General features: G+C 42.0%; 1 protein-coding gene across 5 annotated transcripts in view; it reads right to left on the bottom strand.

Moving 5' to 3' along the window:
- LOC122548922 (corticotropin-releasing factor receptor 2-like) overlaps window positions 1–20,891 on the bottom strand; it is a 203,284-nt gene that overhangs the window by 50,604 nt on the left and 131,789 nt on the right. For all 5 annotated transcript variants that reach the window (XM_043687905.1, XM_043687902.1, XM_043687903.1 and 2 more), the window contains 2 exons: window positions 6,711–6,817; window positions 2,129–2,246 (listed from right to left, as the gene is read on the bottom strand). In XM_043687905.1, the coding sequence (XP_043543840.1) occupies window positions 2,129–2,246; window positions 6,711–6,817 (225 nt within the window). The remainder of the gene's footprint in view (window positions 1–2,128; window positions 2,247–6,710; window positions 6,818–20,891) is intronic.

Raw genomic sequence — 20,891 nt, 5'->3', positions numbered from 1 at the left:
GGACAGTGCTGAGCTGGAAGTTTAGAACTAGGATGAGGTGGGGGCACCGAGTTCTAAACTTCCAGCTCAGCACTTTCCCCATGACTTGTCCGACCTGCCTATCTCCTTTTCCACCTATCCACTCCACCCTCTCCTCCCTGACCTATCACCTTCATCCCCTCCCCCACTCACCCATTGTACTCTATGCTACTTTCTCCCCATCCCCACCCTCCTCTAGCTTATCTCTCCACGCTCCAGGTTCACTGCCTTTATTCCTGATGAAGGGCTTTTGCCCGAAACGTCGATTTCGAAGCTCCTTGGATGCTGCCCGAACTGCTGTGCTCTTCCAGCACCACTAATCCAGATACAAAAACAAAGTTTACCTGATAAACTATTGAATCAAAACAGTCAGCATTACCATATAGACAACAACACCTCACCTTTGCAAACATTATAAAGAACTGTTAGAGAAAAGTGGCTTTCCACATTATGGTCTGAACGTTTGATCCTGGGAATTTGGTTGTTTGTATCTTGTTCATTATGTCCTTTGGGGAAGGAAATCTGCCACCCTTACATGATCTGTCCTATATATGACTCTAGACCCACAGCAGTGTGATTGACTCTTAACTACCCTCTAGACAAACAGGGGTGGGCAACAAATCCCGGTCGAGCCAACAACTCTCATCCCATTTAGGAATAAAAAAAAGTTATTTTCTCACATAGAGTCATAGAGATGTACAGCACGGAAACAGACCCTTCGGTCCAACTCGTCCATGCCGACCAGATATCCCAACCCAATCTAGTCTCACCTACCAGCACCTGGCCCCATATCCCTCCAAACCCTTCCTATTCATATACCCATCCAAATGCGTTTTAAATGTTGCAATTGTACCAGCCTCCACCTCTTCTTCTGGCAGCTCATTCCATACACGTACCACCTTCTATGTGAAAAAGTTGCCCCTTAAGTCTCTTTTATACCTTTTCCCTCTCACCCTAAACCTATGCCCTCTAGTTCTGGACTCCCTGACCCCAGGGAAAAGACTTTGTCTATGATCCTATCCATGCTTCTCATAATTTTATAAACCTCTATAAGGTCACCCCTCAGCCTTCGATGCTCCAGGGAAAACTGCCCCAGCCTATTCAGCCTCTCCCTATAGCTCAAATCCTTCAACCTAGCAACATCCTTGTAAATCTTTTCTGAACCCTTTCAAGTTTCACAACATCTTTCCGATAGGAAGAAGATCAGAATTACATGCAGTATTCCAACAGTGGCCTAACCAATGACCTGTACAGCTGCAACATGACCTCCCAACTCCTGTACTCAATACTCTGACAAATAAAGGAAACGCCTTCTTCACTATCCTATCTACCTGCGACTTCACTTTCAAGGGGCTATGAACCTGCACTCAGGTCTCTTTGTTCAGCAACACTCCCTAGGACCTTACCATTAAATGTATAAGCCCTGCTAAGGTTTGTTTTCCCAAAATGCAGCCACCTTTGAGCCAGTTCTGTATCCAAATGGCTAGTTCTCCCTGTATTCCATGAGATCTAACCTTGCTCACCAGTCTCCCATGGGGAACCTTGTCGAACACCTTACTGAAGTCCATATAGATCGCATCGACCACGCTGTATATGTTTTGTTGTAATGCTGTATATGTTAAATCATTGTGTTTTATTGGTCTCAATTGTGACTGAGAGGGTGTGTTCATGAAATTTGAAGGGGTGTAGTGTAAGTTGTATAAATTAGAAATCCTTTCTTTCACTTCTCTTGTTAAAGTGACTGACAATAAATAGCATCATTTCTATTATTTCTGAAAGAACGTGATGTGGTTTGTTTTTGTCCTGAGTAGCAGCCAGTCTGGTAAATTGGTCATTTTGGTCATCTTATCTTTTTTTTTGTATATTTTAGGATGACCTATGGAGCAGTGGAACATGATTCTCAGCACACAGATCCCACTTAAGTCATGACACTACCTCAATGAAACACTGTGTCACACCTACTGCTGACTCCCTCTGCATTCAGTGAATTCAGAACAGAATAATGATGGAACGTACATGTGTCTTCTGGTTGGCCAAGTCCAGTCTCACATTAGTCAGGCACTCACAAACATGAGCCAATGACTGCCTGAATTTTACTGTGATAGTCTACCTCATTGTTCTCGTGTATCTGGTGGTCGATCATTTGCAACAGGAACCACATGATATTCCTCAGTATGAACGTGGTTATCAAGTTCCAATGAATAATATTCCGAAGGCATCTGATGCTTCTATCAAAGACAACATAAAGAAAGACACAATTAAAATTGTGCTATGTTTTATCAAACACAGGGTATAGAGATGAGGCACATTTATTGAAATGCACAGTTTATGACTGCTCACTAGGCAGTTAAACACTTTATAAAGAGAGTTAAACATAATGGATACAGTAAGAATCTGCAGCAGTGAACCTGAGCTTTCACAAAGTGGCAGGCTTATTGGGTTCAAATGCTTTTCCCTACTTTTTAAATCTGGTCTCAATGAGTATTCCCAAATGAGGATTCTCAAAGATCCATCCCACCTTGGCAATGTTTTTCTTCAACCTCTACCATAGGGGAGAAGGTACAGAAGCCTGAACACATGCACCAGCCAGTTTCAAAACAGTTTCTACCTTACTGTTGTTAGAATACTGAATGGAATAACAAACTCTTAACATTCGCCTGTATCTGTGGTTTTGTTTTTGCCGCTGTTTACCTATTATTTACTTATCTATACTACTTAACTCTGTATTGCTCACAAGACAAAGCTTTTCACTGTGCCTTGGTACACGTGACAATAAATTCAATTCAATTCAATGAGTCAATCAGATGTTTATTTGGCAGAAAAGTGATCATCCCCTTTTAGCAAATGCGAAAGACTGACAGCTTTAAAATCAGCTGCTGGGAGACAGGGTGTTCTTAAATGAAATAGTTTCTGGCTGTTCACTGCTGAGCTCCAGATCTGAGTTTGGCTCATATTGACAGGTCTCCTCTCTCTGGTTGTGTATGGGAGGATGCTTGGACGGGGCTTGGTGCATGTGATATCAGTCAGGGGTTTGACAGCACACAGTACATGACAGTGTGACTGAAAACAACAGGTTAGCACTCTGCAGCTGCCTCCTTTTTGGTATTTTTAACTAACCTGCTTGGACATGCTATGACACACTCTAGAGCAGGTGGGACTAGAACCCAGGACTTCTTGCCCAGATGTAGGTGCACCACAACTATATCGCAAGAGCCCAATGACCTCGTTTATCAATACAAACAACTGATTAAAGCTGCGAACAGAAGTTGTTCACATTTAACAGCTGCAAAGGTAACAAAGAGCTCCAGCAGATTCAATCAGTTCCTACAATGTCTTACAGTGACTTGTGTCTCTGTGTTTACATTTTAATGATGTAAAATGAGACAGGTTGGTGTAACAGAAAGACAAATGACCAATAAATATGAATGAAGAGGAGGATGAAGTGATTCATTTTGTTAGAAGGAATGTGGAAAGACAATACAAGCTGAAGAGTAGAATTCTAGATTACTTACAGTGTGGAAATACTTGTGTGTGAAGGTTTGTACCTGAGCTACAAACCTTCACAAACCTTGCAATTATCTGTGGCATCTTTGAAATGGCTGTCTATGATGATGTCAAACAGGTACTATCTTGTCTTGGTTGTAGGCAGGTTTCTGGGTTATGTGAAGTGTGTGCAAGTGTTGTGGAATATAACTGCATTTTAAATTAATGGATGAGGGTCAATATGAGAGAAGAAGCCACCTTGATTAGTTTGTGAGATATAGATATTGAAAATTACATTTCTATGCCCAGATGCATCATAACCATATTGTACCACCTTCGTCTCTCTCATATGAAATAATAATAGAAAATTCTGGAAATACTTATTGCATGAATAGACCTAGCTTATGACATTGCATAAGCTGTTGTTTGCTACACCATTGTCTTTGAGTATAGGAAACTACAAGGCTTGCTTGGTGCAGAGGGGCAGAAGAAAACCTATTCTTGGTCTAACTAGAAGCATCTTGTAGTAAATAAAATATTAAGACAATAAGATATAGGAGCAGAAGTAGGCCATTCCACCCACTGAAGATAGCTTTGCTATTCACTGATATCCTGGCTGATCTGATAATCTTCAACTCTGCTCCTGTCTTTTACCATAACCCTTGGTTCCCTAACTGATTGAAAATCTGTCTTAGTCTCGAATATACTTAAAAACCCAGCCTTAATAACCCTTAGTAGCAAACAGATTCACTGAAGAAATTTCTTTTCATGTCTGTCTTAAATGTGCAACCTGTTACTTTGAGATTATCCAAGGCTAGGACAAATGTTCGGCACAACATCGTGGACCGAAGGGCCTGTTCTGTGCTGTATTGTTCTATGTTCTATGTTCAAGGCTGTCCCTCAAGGGAAACAAGCTTTCTGCATCTATCCCATCAAGTCCTTAAGAATCTCCTAAGTTTCAATAAGATTGCTTCCATTCCTCAAAACTCCAATGAGTACAGATCCATTTACTCAACTTCTCCTCATAAGACAATCTGTCCAGCGTATAGTTTATTGCATCTTAGCAACTAGTTACAGGTTGCTTTGATATGAAGAGGGCCAGATGTTAGCTCTCACTCTTCTGGGATCATACTTTGTTCACATGCCAGCAACAAAGTTAGTCATACTCCACAATCCTTCCACAGTCAATACTCAGCAGGTCTGACAGATTGTTTTGTGTCGATACTATGGCTTTAAGAGATGTATTTTGTGATGGATTTTAGTTTTTGAAGATAGATTTTAAGACAGATTGATGAGCTGTCTATTTGAAACCAATGAAGTAGACAGCTTGAAAATCTTGGTTTTATTTTTAAGTTGGACTAATAGAAGCAGCCTGAATGGGTAGGGTCAGGCTCCCACAGAACCAGGAGTTTAGTTTTAAGTTTTTAGTAGAAGTTGCTGCTGGATCTTGAGGATTGATTTGGAAGCTGTTTTCCCTCTTTCTCTTACAGCAAAAAGCTGGGGTTCTCTTCCTGCTGTTAGAATTGAATGTGGGACACTCTATTTTACTGAATTTGCCTTTGCCAAGGGTGTGTTTATAGGGTGCTGCTACATTGGAACAGATACTGTTTAGTAGTTAAATAAATTGTTCTGTAAAGTTTTCCAACAGAGTTAAATAATTCCAAGTTCTTCTTTCATGTGCTTTATTTTAATAATGAATAAAGAGTTTTTTGCTTCAAGACTTGTAGTTTGACTGATCGGATTGCATCCAGAATGCCATGCCTGGCACTTACCTTTAAAAAATCAGAAAAAAGTTAGGGTCTAGGCTATTTTCTCCATTTTTTGAGGGAATTTGGTTTAGTCCACAATGTTTTGGAGAGTTTGGGAAATGTTAGAAAAATAGGCTGGGAGGGACAAGGTTTCAAGAAGAGAAATTGAACGATTGAGAAGTTGTCTTCCAGGACTAAAGGGCATGCTGACAGGGCAAGCAAAGAATCAAAAGATGTCGCTGGAGCAGGTGCGCTGCTGTCTGAAAGCAAAGGTAACAGAAAAGGCAAAGCATGCAAAAAGCAAACCAAATGTTAGCCAAAGATTACGGGCTCAGACTAATGAATTCAATGTTGAGGACAGAAGGCTGTAAAAAATGCCCATTCAAAAAACAAGGTGCTCCCTGAGTATCTCTGTCTCTACTAAGCTGAAAATGTGTTGCTGGAAAAGCGCAGCAGGTCAGGCAGCATCCAGGGAACAGGAGAATCGACGTTTCGGGCATAAGCCCTTCTTCAGGAATTCCTGAAGAAGGGCTTATGCCCGAAACATCGATTCTCCTGTTCCCTGGATGCTGCCTGACCTGCTGCGCTTTTCCAGCAACACATTTTCAGCTCTGATCTCCAGCATCTGCAGACCTTACTTTCTCCTCAAAGATTTTATCTCTGTCTTTAGGCTGTTTTATTTATGTTGGTGTGTGAATGCAATAGACAATTGAATAAAATGGTAAAAAAGAAATCTGATCCATTCTGGGGAGAAGCTTGGTCCCCTGAAGAGGAGGATATGTGTGAACGGAATGATGAATGCCTGCTGTAATTCATTGAGAATGAGGCCTACAGCAGCTTGAGATGTGGTAGAAGGACGTTTGAAAATTCTGCCCAGGATATAGATGTAGAATTAATTAATTATCCCCAACAATAAGTGAGGACTCCCCGCTCATGTAAGAATGCAGAATACGAGGACAATTAGATATTTTCTGCTCAATTTGATTTAAAAATCTAGCAGACAATTTTCACAACAGTGTTGTAGGAGTATGGAAATGCACCACCTGAGATGACTACTGTTGCAGAGTCAATTGAGTTGCCTCAAGAAAAGTTTAACAGTTGGAAAATATTAAAAGGCACAAGGAAAGCAAAGAATACTGGGATGAGTTGTGTGCAGTTAACACAATAGAGGGCAAGCTGGAAGAAATGGATTAGTCGTTGTCGATAGTGAGTTGCTGGAAAAGCACAGCAGGTCAGGCAGCATCCGAGGAGCAGGAGAATCGATGTTTCAGGCATAAGCCCTTCATCAGGATCGCCAGCATCTGCAGTCCTCACTTTCTCTTCCAGGATGAAATGAATTAACCTATTCCTGTCATATTGTTCACTGAGGTAAAGTTCGATGGCCAATTATGACCATATTATCACATCTTAACGTTGGTGATTTAACAAATTAATGTCAGATTCACAGTGAAGATAACATACCTCAGACAAAGGAAAAGGATAAATGCGACTATGAGGGCTCCAACCGAGATGCAGTGACCCAGATAGTTGATGATCAGTGCAATCTTGTAGTGGAGTTGATATTTCCTCTGAAATAAAATGTAAACAAAAATACTGAAGATATTTTAGATAAATCTCTTGATATTGTTGCTTAATAATAATCAGACGGTGATTTTACATCATGGTCGGTGTGAGGGTCGTGGCATACTGTGCCCCAGGGCAATTTAGAAACTAGGAACTTACCTAAATATTCAGGCTCTGACTTTGCCCTGAACCCAGCAGGAATCAACTGTCCAATGCTGGCAGAGGAGCTGTCATTACAGATCCACATGAGCAGACATGTAGAGGTTGTGGGCTGATCATGATTGAGGGAAAGGAAGGATATCTTAGAAGTCTCATGGTTTCATGTGAGAAAGTTTAAAACTAGAGGGCATAATCTCAAAGTAAGATTCATCCAGCTACAACAGAGATGAGGAGGATTTTTCTCTCTCAGAGGGTAATCAATCTGTGGAATTCTTTACCACAGAGGGCTGTTAAGTGCACTTAGAGCTGAGATGGGCAAATTTTTCATCAGTAAGAGAATCAAGGGTTATGGAGAAATGGCAGAAATATGGAGTTGAGGATTATCAGATCAGCCATGATTAGATTCCCTACAGAGTGGAAACAGGCCCTTCAGCCCAACAAGTCCACACCGACCCTCCGACGAATAACCCACCCAGACCCATTTCCCTCTGACTAATGTACTTAATGCTACGGGCAATTTAGCATGGCCAATTCACCTGACCTGCACATCTTTTGGATTGTGGGAGGAAACCCACGCAGACACTGGGAGAATGTGCAAACTCCACACAGACAGTCACCTGAGGCTGGAATTGAACCTGGGTCCCTGGCGCAGTGAGGCAGCAGTGCTAACCACTGAGCCACCGTGCCACCTGATCTCAGTGAATGATGAAACAGACTCGATGGGTGAGTGACCTACTTCTGCTCCTGTGTCTGATGGGTTTATGGTTGTGTTTATCACGGATCCTCGTTGGTTTCAGAGGAAAGCTCCTCTGCTTCCTTATCCAGAAGGAAACCGAGACATTTTTTTTCTAAGCTTATATTGCTTGGACCACCTGAATGGGAGCCATCCCTATAAATCAGGCCAATTGCCATTTAGGAAATCAGTTATGGCCAAAGCACAAACTTGGTGGAAACTTCACAGTATGTAGGGAAAGCTGAACTGTCCAAATCTCCACTCCTTTACTTGTGTGACTTGCTTCTATTATGACATTAAAAGGTTAGATGAAGAAACAACTAAACCAAGTCCATTGGGAGAAGTTACAAAACACTTCAATAAACATTTCAAGCTATGCAAGAATAGCATGTAGAAAAAATACCTATTTGAAATCAAAAAGCTCAGAATATCCAAAGGTTGATGTGAAATATAACAGCAAAAGTACAATAGAGGAAATCTACAAATTCTGCCAAAAAGAAGAAGGGGTTCTTTAAGGTAAATACTTTAAAAATACAGAAGTATATTGAGAAAGGTACCATCAATATGATCAGCACTACATGAAGTGAAGCAAATATTGTTAGTCAACATTAAGCGAAGATAACCATCTACAAGAGGATGTGATGGCTTTGTGGTTTTGTTGCTGAATTAATAAGCTATAGCTCCAGATAATGAGTTTGGGACCTGTATTCACATCCCATCATGGCTAATGATGTAATTTTAATTTGATTAAAAGTCTGGAATTGAATGTTGAATGATGAACAAAAAACCATAAAAGCAAATTACTGCGGATGCTGGAATCTGAAACCAAAAGAGAAAATGCTGGAAAATCTCAGCAGGTCTGGCAGCATCTGTAAGGAGAGAAAAGAGCTGATGTTTCAAGCCTAACTGACCCTTTGACAAAGCTGTCTTGAAAAGAGGGAAATCTGCTATCTTTACATATTCTGACTTCATGTGACTTCTGACCCACAACAATGTGGTTGACTCTATACTAATCTCTGAAATTGCCTAGCATGCCTCCCAGTTTTATTAACAGTAAGGAAGTCTCAAAATGGATGAAACTTTACAGATCACCTGATCAAGGCACCGGTCATGATAATGGCAAATGCAACCCTGTTGACCCGAAAAATATACTCATGACTAACATCTGTAGGTTAGTGCCAAAACTGTCTCATAGACTAGTTGAGCAGTAGCCTGATTCAGTTACACTCCAGCAATCCAGGAAATTACAGGCCAGTCAGTCTAACTTCAGTAACAGGGAAACTGTTGGAAGCAATTCTGAGGGAAATAATGAATCTGCCCTTGGCAGTGGCAGGAATTAATCAAAAAAAGTCAGCATGGTCTTTTAAGGGGAAGTCCTGTCAGACCAGCTCAAGTGTATAGGTAATTCATTTGATATTGTCTATTTTGATTTTTGGCAAGCATTTAATAAAGTCCTGCATGGATGGACCAAGGAAATCTAGTTAATTGGATTCAGAATTGGCTCAGTGTCAGGAAGCGAAGGGGACGATTGAGAGGTGCTTGTGTGACTAGAAGCCTGTATCTGGTGAGGTTACACAGGGATCAGTGTTGGGCCCTTGCTGTTTGTGGTATGGAGAAATGGTTTAAACTTGACAGTAGGAGCATTGACCAGTAGGTTTGCAGATGATATGAAAATTGATGCAATGGTAAATAGTGAGAAGGTTAGCCTTAGATTACAGGAGGATACAAATGGGCTGGTCAGATGGCCTGATCCAGGGCAAGTGAAATCCAATCTGGATAAGTATGGGGTGATGCACTTGGGCAGGACAAACAAGGTAAGGGAACACCTAACGAACAGTAAGACCCTGGAAAGCGCCAAGGATTAGAGGGACCTCGGTGTGCATGTCCAATGGTCTCTTAAGATAACAGGACAGGGAGAGAAAGTGACTATACAGGATACCTTCATTTATTAACCAAGGCAAAGAGTTTGATTACATTAGATTCCCTGCAGTGTGGAAACAGGCCCTTCAGCCCAACAAGTCCACACCGACCCTCTGAAGATTAACCCACCCAAACTCACTTCCCCCTGACTAATGTACCTAACATCATGGGCAATGTAGCATGGCCAATTCAGCAGGCCAGCATATCTTTTGGAATGTGGGAGGAAACCGGAATACCCAGAGGAATGTGGGAGGAAACCCACGCAGACACGGGGAGAATGTGCAAACTCTACACAGACATTAAAGTGTGGTGAGTTAATGCTGAAACTGTATAAACATTGGTTAGGCCACAGCAAGAAATCTATGTGCACTTCTGAAACTGATATTATTGGAGGGATGTGATAGCACTGGATAGGTTGTAGAGGACATTTACCAGAAGGTAGCCTGGGTTGGAGAGGTTTAATTGTGAAAAGACATTGGGTAGACTGGGGTTGTTTCTTTGGAGCAGAAAAGACAGGGGGCGCGGAAGGGGTGGCGTGATTGGTGTCTGAGGGGCATACAAAGGATGGAACTTTCCCATTATTGGAAGGATAAATGGCCTGGGCATAGATTTAAGGTGAGTGGCAAAAGGTTTACTGGGCATGTAAGGAAACATTTTTTCACCCAGAGGGCGGTGGGAATCTGGGACGCAGTGCCCGTAAGGGAATTAGAGGGAGAAACACTCATAACATTAATCATGTACTTAGATGTCCTATTGCAAGGGGTACAAAGCTGTGGGCCAAATATTGGAAAATAGGATTAGAATAGTTAGATAGTAGTTTTTGACCAGTGCAGACGCAGTGGGTGAAAGGGCCTTTTTCTCTGCTGCAGATCTCTATGGCTCTACAACTTATAGAATTATACATGACAGACCTAATGTCCCAGACTCCATCACCATCCTTGCATTTGCCCTGTCCCACCAGCAGGATAGATGGAGAAGAGGTGGCATCACAGTTGTATTTTCTAATGAACCTGTTCAGGGATACTACTATATACCTCTGGAGCAGGTGGGACTTGGACCCAGGCTTCCTGTCTCAAAGGTTCTGAACCACAAGAGGAAGTTACACTGGGAGTCCTCAGCATTGACTTCAGACCCCATGATGTCTCATGGCACCAAGTCAAACATGGACAAGGAAAGCTCTTTCTAATTATCGACTACCATCCTCCCTCGGCTGATGACTCTGCTCCTCCATGTTGAATAGAGTGGTGAGAGAACAAAACGTACCCTGGGTGACCTGGCAGCACCACTACTGATCAAGCTGATCAAGTCCTAAAGGATGTAGCTGGGAGAACAAGTCTGCAACAGGTGGTGAGGGAAAATACAAGCGAGAAAAACAGACTTGACCTTATCCTCACCAATCTGTCTGTCACAGATACATAGTAGGCCCAGAGCCTGGTCTCTTGGCAATGACGGTGTTTGGAGCTGGAACTCCTGGCCGCGGTAGGTCCAAAGCCTGGACTCCTGGCTGCAGTAGGCCTGGAGCCTGGACTCTTGGCGGTAGCGCGGGGCATTGGCTGTGATGACTCTTGACAGTGTCGGTGAGGTGGTGGCAGCACTGGAGCTTGGGGCATTATCGTTATTGTTGCTGTACCCAGAGTCAGGACTACTTGAGGCCTGGAACATCTAGCAGAGACCTTGCAGAAGCTCTAGCACCATGCTTGAGACCCAATGTGAGCAGAAGCTGAACTCTATTTAAGTAATGCCTTTTTATTCTTTTTGTAACTCAAAATAGCATCGGATTGTGACGACAAAACAATTTTTACTGTATCGTCCAAAATATACGTGACAATTAAAAATCACTCATTCATTCATTCACCTTCATCAATGACCTTCCCTCCATCAGAAGGTCAGAAATGGAGATGTTCACTATTGACTGCACAATGTCCAGAACAACTTATGACTCCTCAGATAATGAAACTGTTTATGTCCAAATACAACTAGACCTGGACAATATCCAGACTTGGACTGCAAAATGGCAAGTAACATTTGTGTCACACAAATGAAAGGCAAGGACGATCTCCCATAACAGAGAATCTAACCATTACCACTTGAAATTCAATAGCATTATCATCACTGAACCCCCTAATAACAACATCGCATTCAAGGGCAGTTCAGAGAGTAAGAATCCTGCAGTTACTAACCCACTTCCTGAATCTCCAGGGCCTGTCTAAAGGTATAATTTAGGAATTTGATGGAATATTTATTGGGCTACTTGCCTAAATGGGTACAGCTCCAACAAAACTCATGAAGTATGACACCGTCCAAGACAAGGCAGCTGACTTCATTGATACAACAAAGACAAATATCCACTCCCTCCACCACCAATGCTCAATAGCAGCAAGCGTGTACCATCTATAAGATGAACTACAGAAATTCACCGACTCTCCTTCAATCATGCCTTCCAAACACATGACCACTTCTACCTGGAAAGACAAGGGCAGTGGATATATGGACGCACCACCACCTGCAAATTCCCCTCCAAGGCAGTCACTATTCTGACTTGGAAATACATAACTGTTCCTTTAGTGTAGTTGACCTCTGTCAAAATCCTGGATTTCACTCCCTAATGTCATTGTGGGTCAACCGACAGCTTACCATGGACTGCAGCTGTTCAAGAAGGCAGCTCGCCACCATTTTCTCAAGGGCAACTAGGGCTGGGTAATAAATGGCTTCTGTGTCCCAGAGTAAATTGAAAGAAGAGAGGGCCTCTCTCTGGAGTGCTACAGACTCAGGTGCCACTTTGATATGATTTAATACCATGATCAGAGATCCTTATGGAGAAATCCAGTAGATATTATTTGAGTATAGGGAGAATTCTTTTTGCTATATTGTATCCAGAGGAGGAAAACAGAACAAGAAAAAGCCAATAAGAGCTGAGACCAAAGGGTAAGTCACAATATTATTTCAGAAGCTAGTTGGAAAAGATACATAAAGGCTTGAAACTTAAGGTGGTAATTATTTAGAATAATTACTTCCTCTAGATCCAAAGTGGAGACATAAGCCTTTGATTCTGTGACTTAACGGCAAACTATGAGTCTGTGTTCTTTACAGACTGGTCAAGGAAAATTCAAAGTCGAGAGCTATCTTCAGATTTTGACTTTCAAGTGTCACTGTTTCTTACAATCAATACTAAATACTGCTGTACATTATAATTATAGGTATACAAGCTCTGACTAATAGTTACAAGAGCTAAGGAATAATTTATCTTGTGCTCGCAATGTCTTTCAAGCAGTGTGACCAGATGGGCCAATGGGCTGAGAAGTGGCAGATGGAGTTTAATTCAGATAAATGTGAGGTGCTCCATTTTGGGAAAGCAAATCTTAGCAGGACTTATACACTTAATGGTAAGGTCCTAGGGAGTGTTGCTAAACAAAGAGACCTTGGAGTGCAGATTCATAGCTCCTTGAAAGTGGAGTCACTGGTAGATAGGATAGTGAAGAAAGTGTTTGGTATGCTTTCCTTTATTGGTCAGAGTATTGAATACAGGAGTTGGGAGGTCATGTTGTGGCTTTACAGGACATTGGTTAGGCCATCTTTGGAATATTGCGTGCAATTCTGGTTTCCTTCCTAATGGAAGGATGTTACAAAACTTGAAAAGGTTCAGAAAAGATTTACAAGAATGTTGCCAGGGTTGGAGGATTTGAGCTATCGGGAGAGGCTGAATAGGCTGGGGCTGTTTTCCCTGGAGGGTCAGAGACTGAGGGGTGACCTTGTAGAGGTTTACAAAATCATGCGGGGCATGGATAGGGTAAATAGACAAGGTTTTTTCCCTGGGGTGGGGGAGTCCAGAACTAGAGGGAAGAGGTTTAATGTGAGAGGGGAAAGATATAAAAGAGACCCAAGGGGAAACATTTTTACACAGAGGGTGGTGCATGTATGGAATGAGCTGCCAGAGGATGTGGTGGAGGCCGGTACAATTGGAACATTTAAAAGACATCTGGATGGGTATATGAATAGGAAGGGTTTGGAGGAATATGGCTGGGTACTGGCAAGTGGTACTAGATTGGGTTGGGATATCTGGTCGGCATGAATGGGTTGGACTGAAGGGTCTGTTTCCGTGCTTTTCATTTCTATGACTTGATGACTCTATGAGTACAGAGTGTTTACCAATTTTCCTTCTGGGGCTTTCTTAGATTGCCCACCCTGTGATAATTATACTCAGTGATGGGCAGCTCAGTGACTTTATCGCACAGTTGCTCCAGGGTCCTCATGAACCAAGTCAAGCACAAACACCATGTCCCCAAATAAAAAAAAATTTAGGAACAACTGAAGACTTTACTACAAATGATGTTCACACCTGAGACAGATTAATGGGCTCTACCCTGTAATGACTAATAATTATCTCGTGACTGATAATTATGATGAAATCTGTGAGGGATGAGGGAGGATATTTATGAAGCACTGAACATAGAACATTGAACAGCACAGCACAGGGAACACGCCCTTCAGCCCAACATGTCTACACTGACCAAGATGCCATCCTAAACTAATCCCATCTACCCACACATGGTACATATTCCCCTGTTCTATGCCTGTTCATGTGTCTGTCTAAATACCTTTTAAATATTGCAATTCTATACCTCCCCTGGCAGCATGTTCCAAACACCTACTACCTTCTGTGTAAAAACTTGCCTTGCACATCTCCTTTAAACTTGCCCCTTCACCATAAATCTTTGCCCCCTAGGACTTGACATATCCATGCTGGAAAAAATTCTTGCCAACTTTTATATGCAATGCCCCATTTAATGACAGCAAGCATGCCATACACATTCTTTACCACCTTATCCACTTTCTGGGAGCTATGAACTTGCACTCCAAGGCTCCTCTCCATATCAATGATCATAAGGGTCCTGTCTTTTCTCTGGCATTTAACCTCTTAAAATGTATCATGGAGTCATACAGTCACTGCTCAGTGAAGTAGTTGAGGCCTCCTCATCGAATGTATTTGAAGCTAACATAGATAATTTTTTGAACAGTAAAGGAATTAAGGGTAATGGTGAGAGGGTGGGTAAATGGAGCTGAGGTAAGAAAAGATTGGCCATGACCTTAATGAATGGCAGACCAGGCTCGATGGGCCAGATGGCCTACTCCTGCTCCTAGTTCTTATGTTCTCATGATCTCATGTAAACAGACCCTTCGATCTAACACATCCATACCAACTAAGTTTCCCAAAGTAAACTAGTCTCATTTGCCTGCATTTTGCCGTTATCCCTCTAAATCTTTTCTACACATGCACCTATCAAAATGTCTTTTACACGTTGCAACTGTCCCCGCATCTACAACTTCTACTGGCAGTTCATTCCGCATACAAATCACCCTCTGTCTGTAAGGGTTGCCCCTCAGGTCCCTTTTACATCTTTTCCCTCTAACCTTAAACCTACACCCTCTACTTTTGAACTCCTCTAACCTAGAGAAAAGATCTTTGCTATTCATCTTCTCTATGTACCTCATGATTCTATAAGGTCACCTCTCCATACCTCCTACAATTCAGAGGAAGAAGTCCCAGCAATCCATTCCTTCCTTATAACTGAAATCCTCCAGTCCTAGTAATGTCCTTATAAATGTTTTCTGCACCCTCTCCAGTTTAGTAATATCCTTTGTGTAGCAAGGCGACCAGTACTAAACACAGTACTCCAATAGTGGCCTCATCAATGTCCTGTACAGACTCAACAAGACGTCCCAACTCCTATACTCAATGGTCTAAGCAATGAAGGCAAGCATGCCAAATGCCTTCTTTACCACTCTTCCTACCTGTGACACAACTTTCAAAGAACTATGCACCTGAACCCTAGGTCTCAATGTTCGACAACACAAACCTTCAATTGTATACCGTTAACTGTACAAGTCCTGCACCTGTTTGTTTTACCAAAATGTAACATATCGAATTTACCCAAATTAAAATCCATCTGCTACTTCTCAGCCCATTAGCCCAATTGATCAAGCACCCTTTGTAACCTTGAATAACCTTCTTCACTGTCCACTTTAGCACCAATTTAGGTGTCATCTGCAAACTTATTAACCATGCTTAGAGTTATATACAGCACGGAAGCAGACCCTCCGGTCCAACTCATCCATGCCGGCCAAATATCCCAACCCAATCTAGTCCCACCTGCCAGCACCCGGCCAATATCCCTCCAAACCCTTCCTATTCATATACCCATCCAAATGCCTTTTAAATGTTGTAATTGTACCAGCCTCCTCCACTTCCTCTGGCAGCTCATTCCATACATGTACCACCCTCTGTGTGAAAAGGTTGCCCCTTAGGTCTCTTTTACATCTTTCCCCTCTCACCCTAAACCTATGCCCTCTAGTCTGAACTCCCCTACCCCAGGGAAAAAACCTTGTCTATTTATCCTATCCATGCCCCTCATGATTTTATAAACCTCTATGAGGTCACCCCCCTCAGCCTCCGATGCTCTAGGGAAAACAGCCCTAGCCTATTCAAAGTCTCCCTATAGCTCAAATTATTCAACCTTGGCAACATCCTTGTAAATCTTTTCTTAACCCTTTCAATTTTCACAACATCCTTCCAATAGGAAAGAGACCAGAACTACACACAAAATTCCAAAAGTGGCCTAACCAATGTCCTGTACAGCCGCAACATGACCTCCCAACTCCTGTGCTCAATACTCTGACCAATAAAGGAAAGCAAACCAAACGCCTTCTTCACTATCCTATTGTGACTCCACTTTCAAGGAGCTATAAATCTGCACTCCAAGGTCTCTTTGTTCAGCAACACTCCCTAGGACCTTACCATTAAGTGAATAAGTCCTGCTAAGATTTGCTTTCCCAAAATGCAGCACCTCGCATTTATCTAAATTAAACTCCATCTGCCACTTCTCAACCCATTGGCCCATCTAATCTGAGATCACCTTCTTCACTGTCCAATATACCTCCAATTTTGGTGTCATCTATAAACTTACTAACTATACCTCTTATGCTCACATCCAAATCATTTATATAAATGACAAAAAGTAGTGGACCCAGCTCTGATCCTTGTGGCACTCCACTAGTTACAGGCCTCCAGTCTGAAAAACAACCCTCCACCACCTCCCTCTGTCTCCTACCTTTGAGCCAGTTCTGTATCCAAATGACTAGTCCTCCCTGTATTCCGTGAGATCTAACCTTGCTAAGCAATGTCCCATGGGGAACCTTGTCGGATGCCTTACTGAAGTCCATATAGATCACGTCCACCGCTCTGCCCTCATCAATCCTCTTTGTTACTTCTTGAAAAAACTCAATCATTTTTGTGAGACATGTTTGACTGGATTAAACTCCATCTGCCATTTCTCCACTCAACTTTCTAGCTGATCTATATTCTGATGAATCACTCAATATCCTTCCTCATCATCCACAACCTCAACAATTTTCGTGTCATCTGCAAATTTATTAATCAGACCAGGTACATTTTCATCCAAACATTTATAAAAATGACAAACAACGGAGGTCCCAACACTGGTCTTTGCAGAACATCACTGGTCACAGGCTCCCAGTCAGAAAAACCCCTCCACAGCTATCCTTGTGATGAGCAACATAACAAACCTTGTGATGACAACATCATAATTACAAAACAATTAAGAGCTTTACCAATATTGATGGGAGTTACTGTGTGAGCTTTTTAAATTTATTTCTTTGTCATAGTCCTGATAAGTGCCAGACAAAAAGCTTTGACTTCTTGTTTATTTTTAGCAATCTACATGTGTGTAAGCATGTGTACATTTGTGGTGCATATTTGATTGCCTGTATGTGTGTACTTGTAGATGATGTGTGTATTTTTATTAAATTGCTTGTGGTAGCAGTTGATTGAAAAAGCTTGTTCAGAACTGACAAAAGTCTTGATTGTTCTGTAATTATGATGTTATCATCACAAGACTTAATGTGTTACTCATGACAGAATTATTGAAGCATTGTTTGTTGGAGCCCAGTAGTAGGTTTCTTATTGAGTCCTGTCAATTGACTGTGCTGCCACTGTTACCTAGCTAATAATTGGACATTTATATGTCTGTGGAATAATTAGCCATCATGAGAGTTTCAATTGTAAAGCAATTTTATATCCTGTAAATATATTGGAGTGGATCATCTGATTAATGATACATTAGTGTAATGTTTAACTTAAATGATCTAATGTGTTTCCTTGGCTCCTGCCTGGATATAATGGTCCACACATTGAAACTTAGTGTAGGCACAGAGGTACCGGAGTGTTACAGCTGTCCAGGTAAAAAAGTTAGAAGTGTGCCTACCCCAACTCCAACAGCTTCACAGACATTTAACACGTAGAAGGGTGATTATTGCTTTAAAGGAGGACTTTTGCAGAGTCTGAGCAGGAAATCTTGCCTCAAAAGTGTGATAGGCCTCTGGTTGCAACAACTCCACTGAGAGTGAACAACTCTCAGTCACGAACGCTGAGGAGAAAAAGCCAGACCAAACTGGGAGTAAGGGGTGGAATTGTCAGGGTCAAGCTAGAAGACACCACTGAGAGAGGGGTGAAGGAGTTGGTGAACTTGAATAGGCAAACCAAAAACAACCAGGGCTGGGGAGAATCAATACCTGCAGATGAGGAACATTGTGGTGTCTCATTAAAGAGACACTTCTCCCCGTTACCTGTCATGAGCCCATGCAATGAGAACTCAGGGAGCTGACGATGGCTTGAACCTCCCCTCCCCGGTTCAATTCTGGTAAAAATGTAATGAGACCATTAAGACAGCATTAATCGGCCACTTCAGAGCTTTAACTGGCCCATGGGCATAAAAGACGCCCAACTCTTCTCCTGTTTTTGGTAAAATTACAGTTTGGACAGGGGGTAGCCTGGTGCAAGGCACTCATATCATGTTACAGGATCCTCCTTGTCTTCAAGTCCACCATTAGCTGTGTATAAAAGCCAATTTCCACCCTGTTCAATACTCCTTTTAGTTTTGTTCCTTCGCTGCTCAAATGTTAAGTGACCCTGAAGGTGGTGAGCACTATTTTAGGGTTTCTTGTGTAAAAGGAGCATTTTAGTTCTTTTTAAATTCATTTGTGGGATGTGAACACGGTGTCTATTCCTGATTCCCAGCATCTAGGCCATGTCAGAGGACTGTTGAGTGTTGTCCACATTGCTGTGGAGCTCACTGAAACATAGAAGCACAGAAGATAGGAGTGTAGGCCACTCAACCCCTCAAGCTTGCTCTGACCATGGCTGATCATTGAGGTCAAAATCCTAAACCCACTCTCCCCCCATATCCCTTGATGTCTTTAGCTACAAGACCCATACCCACCTTCTTCTTGAAGATTCTGCCACTGGGTCAAGGGAGATCTGGTACAAGATTGTTTCTATATCTTTTAATCCAATTATTTGAAGTTGTGGAAGATCCAGTGAAACAGCAGAATAATAGGATTAATACAAATGTAAGATTTCTGTTGCTTTCGCAGAGAGCTGTTCCACACACCAGACTGACAGAAGATGTTCTGAAGAACAATGAAAGGTAGTGACCACAATGGGAGGATTATAGGCTTTGTAGCAGGTAGAGCAGAATCTAAGGCATGTTAAACAAGGAGGAAAGATAACCAAGTTGAGTTTGAGTTTGATGTATTATTGTCACATGGATCGAGATACAGTGAAAAGTATTGTTTTATGTACAGGCAGATCAGGTGCATCAGGGTAGCAGAACAGAGTCCAGATTACAATGTTATAGCCACAGAGAAGGTGCAGAGAGAGGACAAGGGAGCAGAAGTTCAATCTAGTAAAAGACAGAATGAGCCCCAATATCTGGGAGTTTATCTTCACACAAAGTGGGATGAAAATACAGATAGACCTTTGAGGGCAAAATTTATCAAGTCATGGAAGAAAAATGTATGCTTCAATTCAATGATGATCAGTTGCTTCTGGACGGAACAACTCGAATGTACTGAAACCATTGATCTAAACATTGGGCCAAGAGTCAGCTGCAGGGTGGGGCAAACAAAGATCAGGGCTATTTCTGGGCTCAAAGCTGCCTCAGGGATTGTCTGGTGAATGGGGGAGGGTTTATTTTCACCAAGAGGCTTCCTTAATTAACATGAAGAGAAGTGTAATGTCCACTGAAGAATGGCAAGTGCTTTCTGGCAGCTAGAACAGCCAACACAGACCTTCCAGCTTCAGAGAAGCAGCTGGCTGCACTAAAGGTAGGTAACTAAGAGGGTTCTTCAATAAGATAGTACCATCCCAGGAACATGCTGAAAGATCAAACAAAATGAAAAGCATCCATGATTCCATGATGGGAAGGCCCTTTGATGATATTAACCCAGGAATGAACAGTCTGAAGGGCATGATAAATAGACCATGGTGTGTATACAAGTGGAATCTCTGGGGATGGGAGTGCCTCACACAAAGGCATTCAGTCTCTGATCGAGGGATCCAGCACTAGGAGGAGGTGGGATCTTAAAACTTACCTCATCTACCGCTGCCTTGAACACCTGCTCCTAGTAAGCCCCACCCACACTTCTTCCTACCATCACTCACTTGTCTGAATCCCTGTTTGATCTTAATAGAATGACCATTGAATGACACTTGCATCCAAACAAGCAGGTAAAGGCAGATAGCCTCTTTGTGTATATCCTTAATACGAGTCTTATTGAGTTTCAACAGTTAACCTTCATTTTAGTGATGGGGTCAAGGGTGAGAGTGTGATCCTGCCTCTCTTACAACAGTCAGTGCTGGACATATATCAGGTATGTGCATGCCACTCAATACTGGTAATTTTGAACTCTGCTTCTGACCCTGGTAGGACATAAAAATTCTGCCCATTCACCCAGTTTCTCTCTTCAAAGAAACTGCTAGATATTCTGCGTTTCTCCAGCATTTTCTGTTTTAATTTCAGATTTCCAGCTTCCACAGTATTTTGCTTTCAGATAAATGCTTGCTTTTTCTGTTATTACATTACAGAATTGATGATTTGAATACCAGGCCAACACAATGTCAACCTAGTTGGTAACAGACTAATCACATTCTCCTGCCTCCATGGAAACAGGCCCATTGGGAAGTAAAGTGTTCACAAAGCAAAGTTAAATGGGCCTGTATGAACTAACAAGGACAGTAATGTGAACTATGCTTATGAGTCATTTCTTCTCAAATTATCTTGTCTCTTGATTCACCTTTTGTTGTTTTTATTGAACTGCAGCTGTCAATGCAACAAAACTGCATATTCTTTTTATTTTGAATGTCAGCAATGAACATTCTGAAACCAATCTAGAAAATAAGGAGGAAAAGACTT

Source organism: Chiloscyllium plagiosum, chromosome 4, assembly GCF_004010195.1.
Source record: "Chiloscyllium plagiosum isolate BGI_BamShark_2017 chromosome 4, ASM401019v2, whole genome shotgun sequence".
NCBI classification, from domain to species: Eukaryota; Metazoa; Chordata; class Chondrichthyes; order Orectolobiformes; family Hemiscylliidae; genus Chiloscyllium; species Chiloscyllium plagiosum.
Note: the sequence above shows the minus strand (reverse complement) of the source record. Positions and strands in the feature narration are given on the sequence as shown.